This window comes from Pezoporus flaviventris, unplaced genomic scaffold, assembly GCF_033815535.1.
Source record: "Pezoporus flaviventris isolate CSIRO_AGI_PZ_B2104156 unplaced genomic scaffold, CSIRO_AGI_Pfla_v1 ptg000001l, whole genome shotgun sequence".
NCBI lineage: Eukaryota > Metazoa > Chordata > Aves > Psittaciformes > Psittacidae > Pezoporus > Pezoporus flaviventris.
Genome location: NW_026892549.1, coordinates 26,106,890 through 26,124,159, shown reverse-complemented (window position 1 = coordinate 26,124,159; position 17,270 = coordinate 26,106,890). Strand labels below are relative to the sequence as shown.

The 17,270-nt window shown below is 41.4% G+C and overlaps 1 protein-coding gene across 1 annotated transcript in view; it reads left to right on the top strand.

Annotated features, from left to right (window-relative positions):
* The first annotated feature begins 5,336 nt into the window (after positions 1-5,336).
* The window catches only part of BICC1 (BicC family RNA binding protein 1), a 116,739-nt gene continuing 104,805 nt past the window's right edge, over positions 5,337-17,270 (top strand). The window contains exon 1 of the mRNA XM_061449237.1: positions 5,337-5,782. Coding sequence (XP_061305221.1) covers positions 5,581-5,782 — 202 coding nt within the window. The 5' untranslated portion in view covers positions 5,337-5,580. The remainder of the gene's footprint in view (positions 5,783-17,270) is intronic.

Genomic DNA, 17,270 nt, shown 5'->3' with positions numbered 1-17,270 from the left:
CACCAAGGCTATATTAATTCCCCTGCTCTTTCTCACAACCATTAATGGTTTTCTTTAAAATTCTTTGTTGACGGGTAAGGTACCAGAAAAGGTCAACTATGGGTCAAATATAGTGGTGGTCTCTAAAAGAGGGCAGGAAAGGAGCCAAGAAATTTTAGCCTAGTCATTTAACTTCAGCTCCCAGAAATATTCTGGGGAAAAAAAGTGTCACGCAAATTGGAACAGGTGACTCACTCTAGCAGGTAACTTAAAAAGGAGATCTGTACACAGTCAGTACAGATCTGGCAAGATTAAATCCTATCAGACTAATACGCTACTATAATAGACCAGGAATGTCTGCAGATAGAGGAGTAGCAGCAGAGGCCATACTTCAGGACTTGAGCAGATTTTAGACCCTATTTCCTGTAACATTCCCACAAAGTATAACAAAAAATGTCAGCTGATGACATAAAAATGGGTGAATAAGCATCTCCACACAGGATTGTTATGATTGTTTCACTGTCAGAATGGAAGGATGTGATATATGACTGTGATATTCTTTTCTGGGCCCATATCTGTCCCATGTCTCACTGATGATCTGGATGAGGAAACTGAAAGTATGCTTCTTAGAGGCATAAATTGAACTGCAGAAGTGCAACATTAGTGCAAATACATGTTAAAAAGTAAGGAACACAGTCTTTAAGAAAACCAGGATGAAATTCAGTAGGGACAAGACCATGAGACTATGCTGAGCAAGAGTAATCAACACCAAAAATATACAAAAAGGAATAATTAGTTAGCGAGTAGTTGGGGTTTGTTTTCTGTTTTGTTTATTTGGGAGTGTTTTTTGTTTGTTTGTTTTATTTGGTTGGTTGGCTGGTTTTGTTTTTTATTGGTTTTGTTTTGTTGGGGCTTTTTTTGGTAGGGTTTTTTTTGTTGTTGTTGAGGTTTGGTTGGGTTTTGTTGTTTTTTTTTTTGGGGGGGGGGTGTTTGTTTGTTTTCCAGAAGAGGACATAGGGATCATAGTACTTCAATATAAACCAGTAAGGTCATGGTGAAATGAATAAGCAGGAGTACAGATTGTGAGATGCCTGATAAGATCATGCAGTTCTGTTCAGCACTGGTAAGACGTCAGCTGGGGTACTCTCCAGTTTTGTTCTTTGTATTTTAAGGAGGATGTAGACTATTGTGGAAAGAGTCTGTTGGAGAACAGCAAGAAACATGACCTCTGAGAATGACCTAAAAGACTTAGGAGTGACTAGCTTAATGACAAGAACACTTAAGGATTGATCAGTGCTTGATAAAAGTATTCACAAGCATCAAAGTTTGATACAAAGAAGAAATAATCTGTTCACTGTGCCCATGGTGTACAGGGCAAGAACTAATGACTTTAAGTTACAGCAAGAATAATTCAAGTTACTTATTAAGGGGAAAAAGTACTTCTGGATGGTAACTGAAGCATAGGAATTTCCTGGAAAGGTCATGGAGACCTCATCTTTAGTAATTGTAAAGGAGTGGATAAACAAATATCTGTCAGGAATGAACTCAACATAGTTAGGAGATGAATTAGATGACCTTTTTGAGATCTCTTTCAATCCTTTTTTTATGGTCCCATGATTCAGTATAGCTAAAAAGATGTTTCAGAATCTGTCTGCTCTTATGGTTAGAAAAAGAATTTATTTTGAGAATTTCTAGGGGTGGAAAAGTTTTTATAACAGCTGTGGAGGACCTTTTATTTATTTGCTGGTGGGCCTTAAGTTCACAGTACTTTAGTACAAAGAAGGCCACATTATACCATTCTGAGAAATTGGAGCTAATGGGACCTACTTGGGGAATATGGCACAACATCATGAAAGACAATATTACAGGCTCGCTCTTCTGCAAAATAAATGAATGCAATAAAGCCTTTCAAAACATCTCCAACATTAATTTTCACCAGTAATAAACCTCTCCTAAGCAACTAAAACCAAATTCACCACGATCCCCAGAAAAGCATTTCTAGATGCCACAGATCACTAAAGATTCCGTGTGCCTCCTTCCCTTTCCCCAATGTCACTTTGTAGCCTTCCAAGCTGATCTTTTTGCACATGGCTCCCACCTCAGAAAAATACAGATAAAAGCACTTTGATCATAATGGTGTTGTGAAGTAGGTAGATTTGAGACCAAGCATAAAAAATAAATGCAAGCTCTGGAATACAGACCATGCTGTATTAACAATAAGTTACACTGTGTCACTCTTCCATTTATAGGTAACGTCTACATCTTGCGCTCATGCAGTGCAGAGAGAGACAGCTATCACTTTAACACTTGAGCAGCAGCCCTCAGGCAGACCAGAAACCATCTAATGGCGCTCTCCATGCTGTCACTTCTTGTCTGCAGGCCCAAGGGCAGACCCACATTCTTCACAGGAGAGCTCCTATACTACTCTCAATTTGAGGGTTTTATGCAGTCCCAAAGAAATGTGACCTATTACAGTAGATCAACCAATTAATAAATCTCCTTAAAATTCACAGGATTTGTTTCACCCCGATGAATTTTATACAATAGACTTTACATACAGGCTGAGTGTGAGAATAAAACACTTTTATATTCAGTTATGCTTTTTTCTGAGATTTGAAGATATTCTCTGCGTGTGAGGTGAGGAAAAGAGAACAGGATGAAAAAACGGGGAGAAAATGTAGCAAAATAGGCATGGTATGCCACAATGAGAAAGATCCTGTTATTCTTTTCTTTGATCAAGCTACTGGCCACAGAAAAATGGCCAACATATATTTTATATGCCAAAGTCAACTTCAGCTGATGTTCTTTCTAGCCATTTGATCTTTTATCTGCCAACTTCCACCCAGTTTCCCCACTAGTATCCATGCTTAATATTATTTTAGCCATTAAAAATGTGGTTTTCTACTTAGTTCAAGTTTTCTGTGTAACAGTTTATTCTTCCACTGCAATATACTGGAGAAATACAATACCATTTATGCAACAGAAGTGATATTCTACTGAATATATACTACTAACTCCTAATTACTAAATTTGGGTGGATTTTTTTTTGACCATTTATATGTGTTTCAATAGGAAAACAAAGATTTTCCTTATTAGTTTTAGTCTAGAATGACACCATGAAAGTGTTATTTTCAATGAATAAAAACTAAACTGTGTACATCATTATTTTTAAGAGATCTTTGCTTTACTACATTGTTTGCATGACTACTACTAAAAAAAAAACAAACCCAAACAAACAAACAAACAAAAAAACAACAAAAACCACTGGAAAGAGTGTTTTTGTGGCTATACTGCAGGAACTGATAAAATCCAAGGAAAGAGACCTCCTACATTGAGAATCTCTGACTGTAAATCTCACTAGTTTATGAGTGGAAAACATCCAAATAATTGTTTTCCTCAGCAGTACTAAGCACCTGTAGCTGCTGTGGACTGTAATTGGTGCTGAAAACACTCATAACATTTGGAATCTGTAACTCACTCATGGTCCTGGCATGTAGATGACAGACAACTCCAGCTGGTGCTCATCTGGGTTGAGGCAGCAGACTTTGCTGAATTTCAGGTTGTTTTGGTATGGACTGTACACTTTCCCATCTGTAAAAAAGAAACCAAAACCAGTGCTTGATAGCAGCTGTAGGGAAGAAGACTGCCAGTCTTTCCTCAGACTTCCCTGCACACCTGAAGTATTATCGTGCTACAAGCATGTTTACTACAAGCAAACTGAGATAAAGTGAGATTGCATGTTTTTTCATTACCTATATTCATATTTTGTTCTATTGGTTTTAACTTTGGTCATTTTATTTCCCATGGTCATAAGAAGTATCAGAGGATCTTGTGAGTTGTAGGTTGCCTGCAAGCCACTGTCTAGCATCTGCAGAGCCTGTGAGACCACAAAGAGAATGAAATACTACAATTGAAGACTAGACATTTCCACTAAGACTGCCTTCCTCCATGCACATAATGTTCAGTACAAAAGGAATCATGGGTGTTGTAGAATTCACACTGTCATGGCACTTAGTGTACTTAGGTAAAGATTCTGTAAGCCAAAATCTGAGCCTCTGTATAAAAGACTGCATATTGCAACTGGACATAGCTCAGTTTCCATCTACCTGAGGTTTCAGCACAGCTCCTGATGAATTTTAACACAGTCCTTCAAGCTGATGTTAGCTATGAGGTAGGTTCACCATCACCTAAATTAGCTGTAATTTCTGTATTGCTTTCCAGTGTGCATACAGCAACCTGGTTTGGCCATCATAAGAATATAGTTGCTTCAGTACTAGACAAATGACAGGAATCTGCAGTACTGCAGGTGTGGTGTGATGATCTCAGGGTGGGATACCTTGAAAGACTCCAGACACATTGTTGCTGGAGCATCTTGTAGTAGACTTCTTTTTCACCGGAAAGCTTTAATTGAAACAAAAAGCTTCTGTTGGAATGTGTGATTTGCAGCAGAACTTTTTTGTCAGAAACGATTTTTCACATTCAGGAGAAACAAGCTGACTGAGAGACCCAAAAGAGAGACGAGTGTGCATGCCTACCCTCACTGAACTGAGTCAGGCTGCCAAACTTTGGGCAGTGATGGCCTCCCGAGTGATGTGTCCGGCTGCAGGAATAGAGAAACAGCGCTGCTGCAACTGAACAAGCATGCCAGTGATTCCTCTACACTAGCGTGTGCTTTTGGCCTTAAAGTGTTTGTTTGCATAAGTGGTATAAACTGGGCAGTTGCAAAACCTAGCACTGGGATGCTGGGCGCAGAGTAACACAATTATGCCCGGAAGGCGAGGGATGCTTCACCCGGTTTCTTGCAGTACTGCACAGCACGACGCACTTAGCCTTTCTGCGGCTCCGTACGGAGCTGAGCTGAAAGCCAGGGTCCCCATTGCCATGAAGAAATGCCTCAGCCACTCCAAGCGAGCTGTGTTTCCAGGACACGCCGGCGAAACCTTGTCTTGCTCGTTCCTGCCGCGCAGACAGGCACGTTTCGGGGAGATCGTTTTTGGTCAGGAATGTTTCTTTGGGGCCGTTTTCCAGGGCCTCCACTCGCACGATCGCTGCCGACACTCACTGAGCCGGCGGAGGAGCGACGGCTGAGGGGGCCGAGGCAACCCCGCGCCTTCCGCCCGGGCACCGCTTACCTTACAGCGGGGCCCACCCCGAGCGCAGGGACGGGCTGGAGCCTTGCTGAGAAGCACCCCCCGCCCGCCGGCCCCTAGGCGGAGGCGGTGCCTCTGGGGGCGGCACCTCCCCACCCCGTCCCTCCGCCCGCCGCGGAGCGCTGCTGCCCCCTCCTCCCGGGCAGGGACCGGGGATATCCCGACCCCTCCCCGGCGGGCCGGTGGCGGCCCAATGGAGGTGGAGTTGTTGTGCGGGCTGCGGGCGGGCTGGGGGCGCCGCCGAGCCGCGGACGCCGCCGGCTGCCCGGGGACGCGCACACTTGGTGGGGAGCCGGAGGCAGAGGCGGGCGCAGGCGGCGGCGCCGGGGCCGGGACTCTGGCAGGCGGCGGCTGGGATGAGCCGGGGGGGTGGCTGTGGGGGCAGATAGCGTCCCGCGGGGAGGCAGCCGAGTGGGGCTCGGAGCTGCGGCGGGGTCCGCACGGCAGCGCCATGGCGGCTCAGTGCGACCCGCTGAGCGGGTACCTGCAGCAGCCGCTCTCCGACCCAGGCTCCAACAGCGAGCGCAGCACAGACTCGCCCATGCCCGGCTCCGAGGAGGACTCGGCCGGACCGCCGAGGCCCCTGCACAGCCCTGAGTGGGGCGAGGAGCGATTCCGGGTGGACAGGAAGAAACTGGAGGCCATGCTCCAAGGTGAGGGCGGGGAGAGGCGACTGCGGTCCCGGGGGGCGTGGGGCGGCGGCCCGGGAGGGGAGGGGGCCGCATCCCCAGCCCACCATTCCCAGTCTTCTCCGTCGCCGTCGGGCCGCGGGTCCCCTGTCAGCCGGATGAAGCCTCCGGTGCCGCAAAGGGGATGGAGCCGGTGGTCGGCCGGGCGCTGGACGCGGCCGTGGGTCGGCGGGAGCCCTGCGGGCTGGTCCCAGGCTGCCGGACGCTGTCGTGGCCTCCCGGGCTGGGGCTTTGAGAGGCGCGGGGAAGGAGGAGGAGGAGGAGGCTCCTTTCCTCCCTCACTTCAGACCAGAGCCGAGCTTCGCGATCCGGGCGACGGGGGTACCCCCGGGTAACAGGATGTCGCTTGGGCTTGGGGCGGTCCCGGCATTGCGGGTGGTGCCGATGCCCAGCCCCGGCGGGGCTCGTTCCCCTCTGGCAGCCGGCGCGCTGCGAGGCTGAGGCTTTGAAGGTCTTTTGAAAATCCCTCTTTACGAATCTAATATCCCGCTCAGGCACGGTGGTTCAGGCTCTCGGCTTTCGAGGAACAGCCGAGGCCGCCGCGTAGCGGGAAGGGAGCCTGTGGAGCCGGGCGTCCCGGCTGGGGAAGCAGAACCGCTGCGGGAGAGCTGACAGCGCAGCCGCTGCCTTAGGACTTGTTCAGCCTTTAGTTCTGCTTGCTTTTTATTTTGTTTTTGTTTTGTTTTTTTTTTTTTCTTTCCTTGAGACTACATATTTTGTACCAGTATGTTTTTAATTATCCATCGGTGGAAGTTACGTAGGCAACTTTTGACAAAATAGTGTAGGAGTATCAATTGCTGGTTTTGATGCTAAAGAGCACCTAAATACATTTAACTCAGTTGAGGGTGTTGCTGAGTGAAGCAGTTCCCTGGGGTGTTACCTGCTGTCTGATCTGAAGAGCCCATGAGAATAGAGGTGAATTTCAGGTCAAATCTCAGGGCATGTTTGGATCAACAAGGAAGGATGGTCGTGGTTTTGAGAAGGTGCTCTTGCTTTTGGGACTCCTGTAAACAGTCAGTGTTACTTGAGTTGCCTTCTTAAGTGTATTTATGTACATTTTCAACGCAAACCCTTTGCAAGTATTTAATTGTTGTTCATGTGGCATGTTACATGGAATGCGTTTCATTCACTTAGTGGAAACCGTAGGTAGTTGCTGCCTAAGCATCCCTTGTCAGAACACCTGCCTCCGGTGATGGGAGGCTGTGGGAATTGGTGGAGGAACAGAAGCCAGTGCGTTGGGCTGGTCACGGAAGAGCTGCGGTTTGACTTGGTGACTGCAATGATTGGAATTCTTTTAATTGAGATTCTCTCTCCTGGGGGCGAGTTAATCTTTAATGAGTTAATACTTTAGTGCTAGTAGAAAAATCTCATTATGTAATGCAGTAAAGAGAAAGGAATTCAAAGAAACAGAGGTCTCATAAGCAGCAGCAACTGTTTGTAAGATGGGCTCATCAAAAGTGTCTTAAAACCAAACCCACATGGGTATTGAAAAGAAAAAGCACTTTTGTGTATGAAGTGGTAGGAAAAAGAGTCAAAAGTTAAAGCACTCCAAGCAGATTGAAAGTGGCCTTAACGTTTTCCTGTAGTAACAATATAAATTTCCATTATCTAATCTCACACATAGTCCTTACTTCTATTCCCTGAGCTGGTAAGCATGCAAGAGTAAACAGAAAGCTCCTAAGCGGAATCCAAATACTGTACAGGTAGTGTCATCCAGTAGTAGCAAGTGTCAAAATATGGTGTTTTTTTTATTCTCTCCTTTTAATTTTTCTTTCTTACCCTCATGAGAGAAGTAAAAAGTATATGATTGATAGAGCACAATGAGTAAATGCAAATGAATGCTGCCTGCTTTTTGATGAGAGGTTGCTATATGTCCAGTCTAGAATACACATGCTTCAGGCCATGGTTTGCAGAGTTTTTGCATCAGATAGTTATCCAAATGTGTTGGACTTTGTAGTAAGAGATTTTGTGTAGAAAACATGAACGTTCTGACTTACTGGTAATAAAAAACTACTTATTAGGAAACACAAAGCAAACATAATAGTCCTTTCTGTCTGAAAACTGTGAACCATTTGTTAAACATTATTGCTTTCATTCAGTTTCCTCTCCGTACTTTACAAGTATTTGTCTCATCTTTTGGCTTCCCACAAGATAGGTTTTACTTACTTTTGTTTTGTTGTTGTTGTAGGAGAATACCTCAAGCACTGAGTAGCCATGCTGGGGTGTCACAGTGTTCTGAAGCCAGATCTGTAATGAGTACTCAGAAATTTGGAGTAAATTATACTGCTGTTAACAAGCTAAAGTCAGTTTTATTTTTAACGTTTTCTGTGCTCTCCTTTTTCACCCTCACTTCATAGGGTTGTGTTTCCTATTGTTTCTAATACCAGATCCTTCACTGGGAGATCTGAAGATATGCAAAAATTGCGTTGGAAAAGAAAGATCTCTGTAGTTTAAGTGGTGACAACTAGATTATTAATTCCAAAAAGTTATTAGATTTTTTTTCCTTTTTTTGAGCTGGCGTAAATGCAGCTTCTTGTTCATAATAGATACTTGAAGGCTCTTCTTTAGCTTTTACCAGCTGCTAGAGAGCATGTTTACTCTTGTGACTGTTACTTTTTAAATTATTTAAAAACTTAATGTTTCTTCTAGTGTTCACTATAGCTTTCTTATATTATGAGAAAGTGGGAATCCATCATCATCTTTAAGACAACATCAGTTGTCTTAAAAGCCAAGTTTGAAACAGCATCTGTTTAAGAAACCTGTCAGGAAATGTTCTCATTCTTGCTCGGGGATGCCTTATTTTTTGGTTTTTTTTTACTTCTTTTTTTTTTTCTAGTCAACATCTGTTGTTTACTGTACTAGTGATGAACTGGGGTAGGAAGAACATGAAGAAGCTCAGTTCTTCATATTCTTGTACAGAAGCTCAGTTCTGTAATTGTATTGTTGAATTTTATGTGTTTCACCATTGTTTTTCATCTTTCCTTCTCTTTATGTTTTGTAGATAGTTTTTTGAAGTACAGTACTGACTTCAGCAAGGCTCACCTGGGTATATCACAGTGTATAGCTCATGGGAGGACTGGGGTACCTTAGTGTTAAATACAGAGCCCACAGCTGGAGACAGTGGGTAGCTCTCTGTCAAGAAAGTTGATGTGGCAAGTTTGCTACGAGTTGTAACTGAAGCAGAAACCAAATCTGAAACAAGATGTAAAAAATCATTATAGCTTTGAAAGTGCTGCCGGTACTGCCCGCCCCCCCCCCCCAGTTTGAAATAATTGGTTTAGTATTTTTGGTGTTTCAAAGCTTGGTTCTGAATAGCCTTAAGAGAAATATGTTAAATGAAAGGTAGGGGGAGCTTCTCTGAGAGCTTTGCTTTTTGTGCTTCGAATATCAGAAAATGCAAAAGCTGTGGTAAAACCCTTGAACATGTGGCATGTAAGCAATCTTATGCTGCATGTCTTCATCAGGTGTTTTTGTGAACAGATCTCTTTAGAATGATTGTGTTTTTTTTTTTTTCCCTCCTCCCCAGGGAGCATATTTGAGTAAAATGGATCAGCTATTCTTTTCAGGTGATACCGCATAGTAGCTGTATTGATTATAGCTGCTCTGCACTAAATTCTTACGAATGCTTATGTGACTTAATACTGTGGAATGATTTACTTAATGCATATTTGAGTGCCTGTTACCATAGCAGCTGAGTATTATTACAAAAATGCAGAACACTAAACTTAGATTATGCTTTCTGGACAGCTTTTCACAAAAAAATAAACCAACAGAAACCCAAACAAAAAACCTTCCACAACACAAAAAACCCCAAAACAACAACAACAAACCCAAAACAAACAAAAAAACATACTCAAACTCACCCCACCCCAAAACACCAGAGAAAACCCCCAACAAACAAGCCAACCAACAATAAAAAGAAGCAACAGCTTTTTCCATGGCATGTTTTATTCTTTGCTACAAAGTGTTAAGCTAGGCTTGCATTTCAAATAACTTTTTCTATTTTATGTTCCTTAACAGACATTGGGGGTTTTGATGGGATGTATGTACAGCACATGATTAAATACTTTGTGACTTTATAATGCAGTATCCCATACTACTACTTTAGTAAAAAACCAAACCCACACTGTTTTTAAATGAGTCTAACTCTAGCAGTGATGTGTGTGCCATATTATACATGGATCTTTCTTTTAAAAAAATAGCAGTGTGCCTGTTAAATTTTGTGTTTTTCTGTGTTCTGCTTTGTGGCTCTTTTTTTTTTTGTGTGTGTGTGAATATTTGTGTGGGGTTTTGTTTTGTGGTTGGTTTCTTTTATGCACCGTCTTTCAGTTTGAGGACTCTTTGGGGTAATTTTAATTATGGGACCTGAAACTTTATGGGTGGTGTGTTGGATTTGTTTTGTTTTCCCCCTCATGAGATAATTCAGCAGTTATTTGACTGTTGATAAACACATGAAGAAAAGCACAGCCCCACATGCTCAGGAAACTCTGAAGAGTACTTGGCACCACAAGCACTCTGCTGTTCAGCTCGTCTTACAGAGCAGGTTGTGTTGATAGAGAGTGGGACTCTTGGAAAATAGCACTGTCCTGGGCTGGTTTTGTTCTGACTCATTAAGTGCTTTCCTATGTTGACTGGAGTAGGTTAGAAATATAGGACTCATGTGAATCTTTATCTATGGAATGTAGGCTTGGTTTCTAGAAGTAATGAAGGATCACTTATTATTTTTCAGGTGGTGAGGATAAAAGTACTGTAACTCAAATTTAGTATTGAACAGTCAGTATAAACAGTTCATTTAAATACCTTTGTGCAGCTCTCCCTCCTGCTATTGCAGTGCTGGGTGAGTGCTCCCCTGCCCTGCTCCTGCAGTTTTGGTGCTCTTTGCCTGTTATGGGGAGTTAGAGAAACGCTCAACCAGTAATTTTTCACCAAAAGAAGTGTTCCTTTTCTTAGAGGGGACGTGACATAAATACTTGGATAACTTTTTGCACAATTTAGTCCAGGTGAAACTTATTTACTTTAAATTTACTTAAAATCAATTGTTAATTCCTTTGCCTAAAGCTCACCCTTGAGGTTGTTGCCCAATCCTAAGACTGTACTTATGCAATGTCTAGTTCTGATGTTTGAATGATAATCAATTTAGTTTATTTATTGATCCATCGGATGAAACATGCTCTATATAAACAAGTATATTTTCCCCACTTAATGCATAACTATAGGGAAGTGTACTTAAAAATCTTTTCTTAGACTTCTCTACTAGTTTGTTTCAACCACAGAGGATAATAACTTGATAAGTGTGGGGTAGATGGAGAGAAGAACAGTTGTATTTGAATGTACTAAAGAAGATGGAGATATTCTAGGAAACCTGGGCCTCTGCTGAGATTTTGCTACAAACAATGGTTTCATTAGAGGCTAGACCCTGAAGACATGAGTTAATAGATTTTTGAGTTAGCTGCTTAATAGGCAATTATAACTTAGAGTGGCCCTGACTGTGTTGGGTTTTGTGTGGGGATAGCAGGCTCCGTGATAAATTTATCTTACATTTTTATGTTTAAATGGCTAACCAGGAATTGCAATTTCTCTTCTGGATTTTTTTTTTTTTTTTTTGGTATGTGATGGTGGCAGGAATCCATATAATAAAACTAAATGTACTGTGATTCCTCAAATAATTAGTGTACCTTTCTTGCAAATGAAGTTAAAAATACTTGGTGTGCTGTTGATTTTTACTCCTGTTTAAAGTTCCTGTGTCCCTGTTGGAGCTTTAAGACATGTGAAGTATGTCTGTTGACCAGTTTCTCACTGAAATATCTTTTCAAACCCTATAGTTTATTAGGCCCCGAGCACAGTTTCTTTTCCTAGACAATACATTTTTCTTTTCTACTAAATTGTGAGATTGCTGTTGGTGTTTTTAGGTTTTATGTTTTTATTTTTGTTCATTGCAGTTTATCAGCATAACATGGACAAGGACATAGTTGTGGGGAAACTGGAATCTTTCTAATAGCATTTACATTTGGTGTTTAACTTGCATGTAGCAAAAAGAAAATAACATTCAAGTTCTTTGTCAGAGTTTCAAATCCCTAAAGTGCTGAATAGTCTATTTCTACAAAAATAAATATATGAAATGAATTTGTGTGACTTGTAGTTTAAAAATGTTCTTGCATTCCATTGTTAACAATTGTAATAATATCGCTTTCTCAAGTTTCAATAGATTTTAAGTAGTACAACGGACTATCATGGTTTGGCATGAACTGCTAAGTTAAGTATTGCTGGCTTGCACATTCCTGTTGGTTATATTGTAATCTTTACCTCCATTGGAAAATATGTCCTATTTTGAGTACTTATTTCAGTCTCTTGGCTTTATGCCTGTCAAACAATGAAACATGCTATTTTTTGTTAATTTCAGGCCTCTGTGTTGAAGAACGAATAGCTTTTTTAAACTTTTTTTTTTTCATGGCAATATCCCGTACAGTGAAGCCTCAGTGGTGACTTTTGTAAACTTACACCAGAAAAACTAATATGATTACATATGACTTGGAGTTCAGATAGCTTGTTAGTTTTATGTACTTTCTGTGGCTGAAGGAATGAGAACTCTGTTTAAGGATTTCTTCTTTAACATGCTGCCTGTTAATCAGTGGTAGTTTTTAAACTAATTTTGACTTAAGCAACTAAAAATATTCCTTGCACATATCTGCAACTTTTGTTCACTATCTGTTTCTGTTTATGACTAGGCTTTTTTGTCTGTGGTTCAGGTCAGTAATCAGTATGAATGTATTGCATTGGGCAGTGTAACTCTTCATGTTTTGGTGACTTTTGTAGCTGATTTATGTAAAAGATGTCTACAGAGATATCCTCTTTACTGGAACAGGAATACATGATAAAAAAAAAGATAACTGTTTCCTGTTAAAGGCTCATTGTTGTGAGAGAACACTCAGGAGGATGGCAACCCCCTGCCAGGTCACTGTATATGTGGCACTATTGGGGTAACTAATCCTCAGAGTAACTCTAATCTTCAGAAAGCATAGGGCTGTATACTTTCTGTTGTTATCTCTCTAGCTCAAGGCCTTGTTGAACCTGGCATTGAACATTGCCAGGGATGAAGCATTCATAACTTCCTTGGGTAACCTGTTCCAGTGCCTCATCACCCTCACAATAAAGAATTTCTTCCTTATATCCAATCAAATATATCCTGTTTATGTTTGAACCCATTAACCCTTGTCCCTTCACAACAGTCTCTGATGATGAGTCCCTCTCCAGGAAAAGATGGGTGTGATGGGTAAGGGGTTGTAAAGAAAGAGAACAGACATAACACTAGGTGTCTGAATTGGTAAGTCACTTGCCTAGTAGCATAACTATGTTTAATTTTTCTGCTGCAAGCCAAATTTCATACAGGGGTTGATGAGCAGATAGCAGCATTGGTTTGTCCTAGTCATTGTCCTGGCTGTGTGGCTGTAGTGCAGTAGAAACCAAGGCATAGAAATCTGGAAGGCACATAATAACCATGTGTCTGCAGGACAGTTACAGGAGAGGCTCTCATACCTCTTTCTGGGAAATGCACATGAGTGGATACCTCCCTGAAACACCTAATGCAGGTGGGTGTCAGGCCGGTGGAAATGGAGGTCTGCATGTAGTTGCAGGGTTATTATCTCACTGAGGTTGGAGAGTTGTGAAGGGTTAGCTCTTGGGACGGGAGTCCTTCAGTGATTGGTTTTAGGCTCTTTAGCGTGAGTAGGCTGGAATGCTGAGGAGGATGTTTTGCCCTTTAATGTGAGAGAGCAGTGGGTTGCATGGAGCTCTGCCTTGGGGCAGACAATGAGCCAATTGAGATTGTATAGGTCAGAATTACTGGGTAGACCTATCTGGGTGGTACAGGTGTTTGCTACAGACCATCAGATTAGGAAGAAGTAGCAGATGAGGCCTTCACCCAACTGGAAGAAGCCTCATGTCTGCAAGCCTCAGTCCCCATGGGAGACTTTATCCACCCTGCTCTCTGCTGGAGGAACAGCACAGCAGGGCACAAGCAACGTATGAGGCTTCTGGGGTGCATTCGTGACAAGTTTCAAATATAGGTGATCAAGAAGATGACAGCAGGAGGTTGTCTGCTGTACTTGCAAACAAGGAAAATGTGGTCAGGGATATGAAGATGGAGGGCAGCCATTCAGAGGGACTTTCATAGACTGGAAAACCAGGACAACGGGGAAGTCATTAGGTTCAACAAAGGAAACATGAAGTTCTGCACAAGGGAAGGAATTACTCTAGGTATCATCACAGGTTTGGGCCTGACAGGCTGGAGAACAACATCTCGGAAAAAGACCTGCAGGTCCTGATGCACAGTGATCATGAGCAAGCCCACAGTGTGGTGTTGTGACAAAGAAGCCAAACAGCATTCTGGGCTGCATGAGAAAGTGTTGCCAGTAGATTGAGGGTGGTCATCCTTGCGTGCTACTAGGCCTGGTGAAACACATCAGGATTGCTGTGTTCAGGCCTGGGTTCCCCAGTACAAGAGAGACATGGGCATACTGGAACAAGTCTAGCAATGACCAAAAAGCTATTGAGGGGCTGGAGCGTCTGACACAGGAGAGGCTGAGACATCTAGGACTGCTTTGTTGTGATCTTGAGAAGACACAGGGAAGACCTTATTAATTTTGCTTATGTGTGTCAAGGTATATAAGCAGATGAAGCTGGACTCTTCTGTGCCAATGCATTGAGCACTGCTGCTTTGCTACCTTCAAACAGCTTTTAAAATGATCATCAGACAAGGTTGTAATTTATCTCTAGTTAGTTTGTGTGCTGCCCAGCTGCTTGAGCTTAAACTGAGATGTCAGGGTTCACTTACAGGAGCTGCATAAAGTATCAGGAGATTCAGCGGCCAAGTGGTGGGAGCTGGCTGTAGGTTGCAGTGGCCTTGCTGGTGCAGGTGCTGTAGTTGATGGACTGCTATGGTTTACACTATGTTCTGGTGAGCTTTATGTTCTTACTTGGTGGAGTGTTAGCAAGTTGAGAAAACAGGACTTCCTAATGCAGCTTAGATTGGAGCACAGTCCTGATATCTCTATCACTTGGTTTTTGTTGTGTAAACCACAGAAGAACTTGTTGCTCAATGTCCCCTTTCTAGTAGTCTCTTCCGTGCAGGTGTGAATGAAAACAAACAGGAGATAACTTGTTCTCTTGGTTTCTTTTCTTTCAAGGGTGATGGGCTCTTAAAAAATGCTTGTAAACCAATCACTTTTCGTGAGAAAGGCAATAATAGATGTTGCATTTAAAAGACATGAGATCTCCAGTCATTCTGACTACCTCCCAAATGGCCAACTGCCAACAGCTGTGTCTTTTGAGTTTGGCATCTTGAGATGGACAGTTTTATAAATGTTTTGGAATAAAGCTGCTGTTTTTCATGCTTAGGGTTTTTGCTTTGTTTTTTTGCAGTTTCCCAGGTTGATATCGCCTAGATCTTTAAAATGCAGATTTTTACTCATTATATTAGAGGCTGAGAACTGTTGCAGCACACTGTGGTGACTTGAGGAGGTGACTTGACAGGGCATGTAAAATCTGTGGTCAGCTGGAGATATTTTGAAGACATACTTAGCACCTGATAAGTGATACATGTGTATCTAGTTAAATGCTTTAGCTGTTGCACTGTCTACAGAGAGGTACAAATGCGGCCTTGTAGAAATGTTACTGGACTAGGAGCATTATCCTCCGTTGATCTGCCGTAAGACATCAATTAAATTGTTTTTCTTTCTCCAGTCTTGTCTCTTGAGCCTTTTTCTAGAGGTAGGAAGCTGATCAGTATGGTGCCATCCACAATGTGGTCTCAAATTCCCTGTTCCTAACCAGTTGCAGTAGTTGTATGGTGTGTAAGGGTTCCTTATGTAGAACAGTTGATAAACTTGTCTAGAGAAGCTTGCTCTCAAATATTAATTAAAATAAATAGTGACTTCCCATTTCTCTTTTGTCTTCTTGCTTGTTGGGAGCACGTTTAAATGCGAGTGAAGCATGAGCCACCCATTTTCCATTTGCTGATCCTCTGTGCAGGCCAGGCTTGGGAGGCTTGGCAAAATCTTGGTTATGTTTTCTGCTGAAACTATGTGATATGCATCACGTCTCTAAGAATCGTTTTTGATTTAAAATAAGCAGCAATCTTTATGCTTATATGGTTATTGTGAGGCTTGCAGTATGTAGATGCTGAAAAATTTCTTTGTAATCCTGTGTGTTTTATAGGTACTTTTTGCCTCTGTCCCACAGCAAAGTTTTTCTGATTTATTTATTTATTTATTTATCTGTGGGCCTGCTCAACATTTTATTTAAGAAGCTATGGGATGGTCAGTTTTTTAGGTCTTTCAGTCCTTCTCTAAAACTCTAACTTGCAAAGGTAATTATGTTTATTTGTAAGAGTTACAGTGCCACAGGATGTTTCTGCTCTAGATGCAATAACATTAGAGCTTTTGAAAGCAAAAAATATTAATAAAAATGAATGCCAAGGAAATAAAAAAAGCAAAATGTCAATCCAGATCATTCAAATGAAATAGGTATATAATTTTAATATGGGTATATAAAAAAAAGATCAGGCTGGTTTTATTTCCTGATTACTTGGTGCAAAGTATCTGTAAAAGCTAGATTCATTGCCCATACTAGCAATAAGATGACAAGCAGAACAGAACAAAAATGCTGTTCTGCTGCTTGTAAAACAGGTCAGATCATGGCTTCATCTGATTAAAATTCATTCTTGGAAAGGAATTATATTTACTTGTAAGAAAAATTTGCAACATTTTTATAATGAAGTTCAGCTAAATGGTTTCTAGAATAACACATTTGGAAATATGCAGTAAGCCAAATAGATCTGGCCTGATAGAAACAATGATTATGGATAATTGGAGGTAGAAATTGGTGACACTAGTGATTTATCTTATTTTAAGAGAAAGTTGCATTTCAGTCCTTTTGAACATATGATATGTATATTTTTTTTCTTAATAGGTGCATACATAATCAGTCTGTTTTATGATCTACCTGTATGCTATTAGTATCTTGCTATATAAAGCTTTAAAATTTTAAATTGTATTGATATTCCAGAGTTTCATGGTGAGGTTACTAGATATTCAAAAGTTTTAATAATATTGTCACAATTTCCTTTTCTGTTTATAAAATTCTTTTTGGTTCTAATCACAGGTGAGGATATTTTTTTCCATTTAAGTGAAGACTGGTTTTAGGAATCTATGTTGCCACTTTGAATTAGCAGTTTAAACTAACCTTTAAATTTGCTTTTTTGCTTATTGCCAATTACTTTGTGTGAATGGAGGGCTTTGATTTTTATCTATTTTTATTGGCTCTGTTCTGTTCAGACTATGCTTGCAGTAAATTAGTGGCAGTTGAGTATATGTGATTGGTATTTGAAGACTAAGCATCTTGAGAATATAAAAAATCAAGTCTGTGATTCCAAAATAAATATTAGGTCAATTAAGTG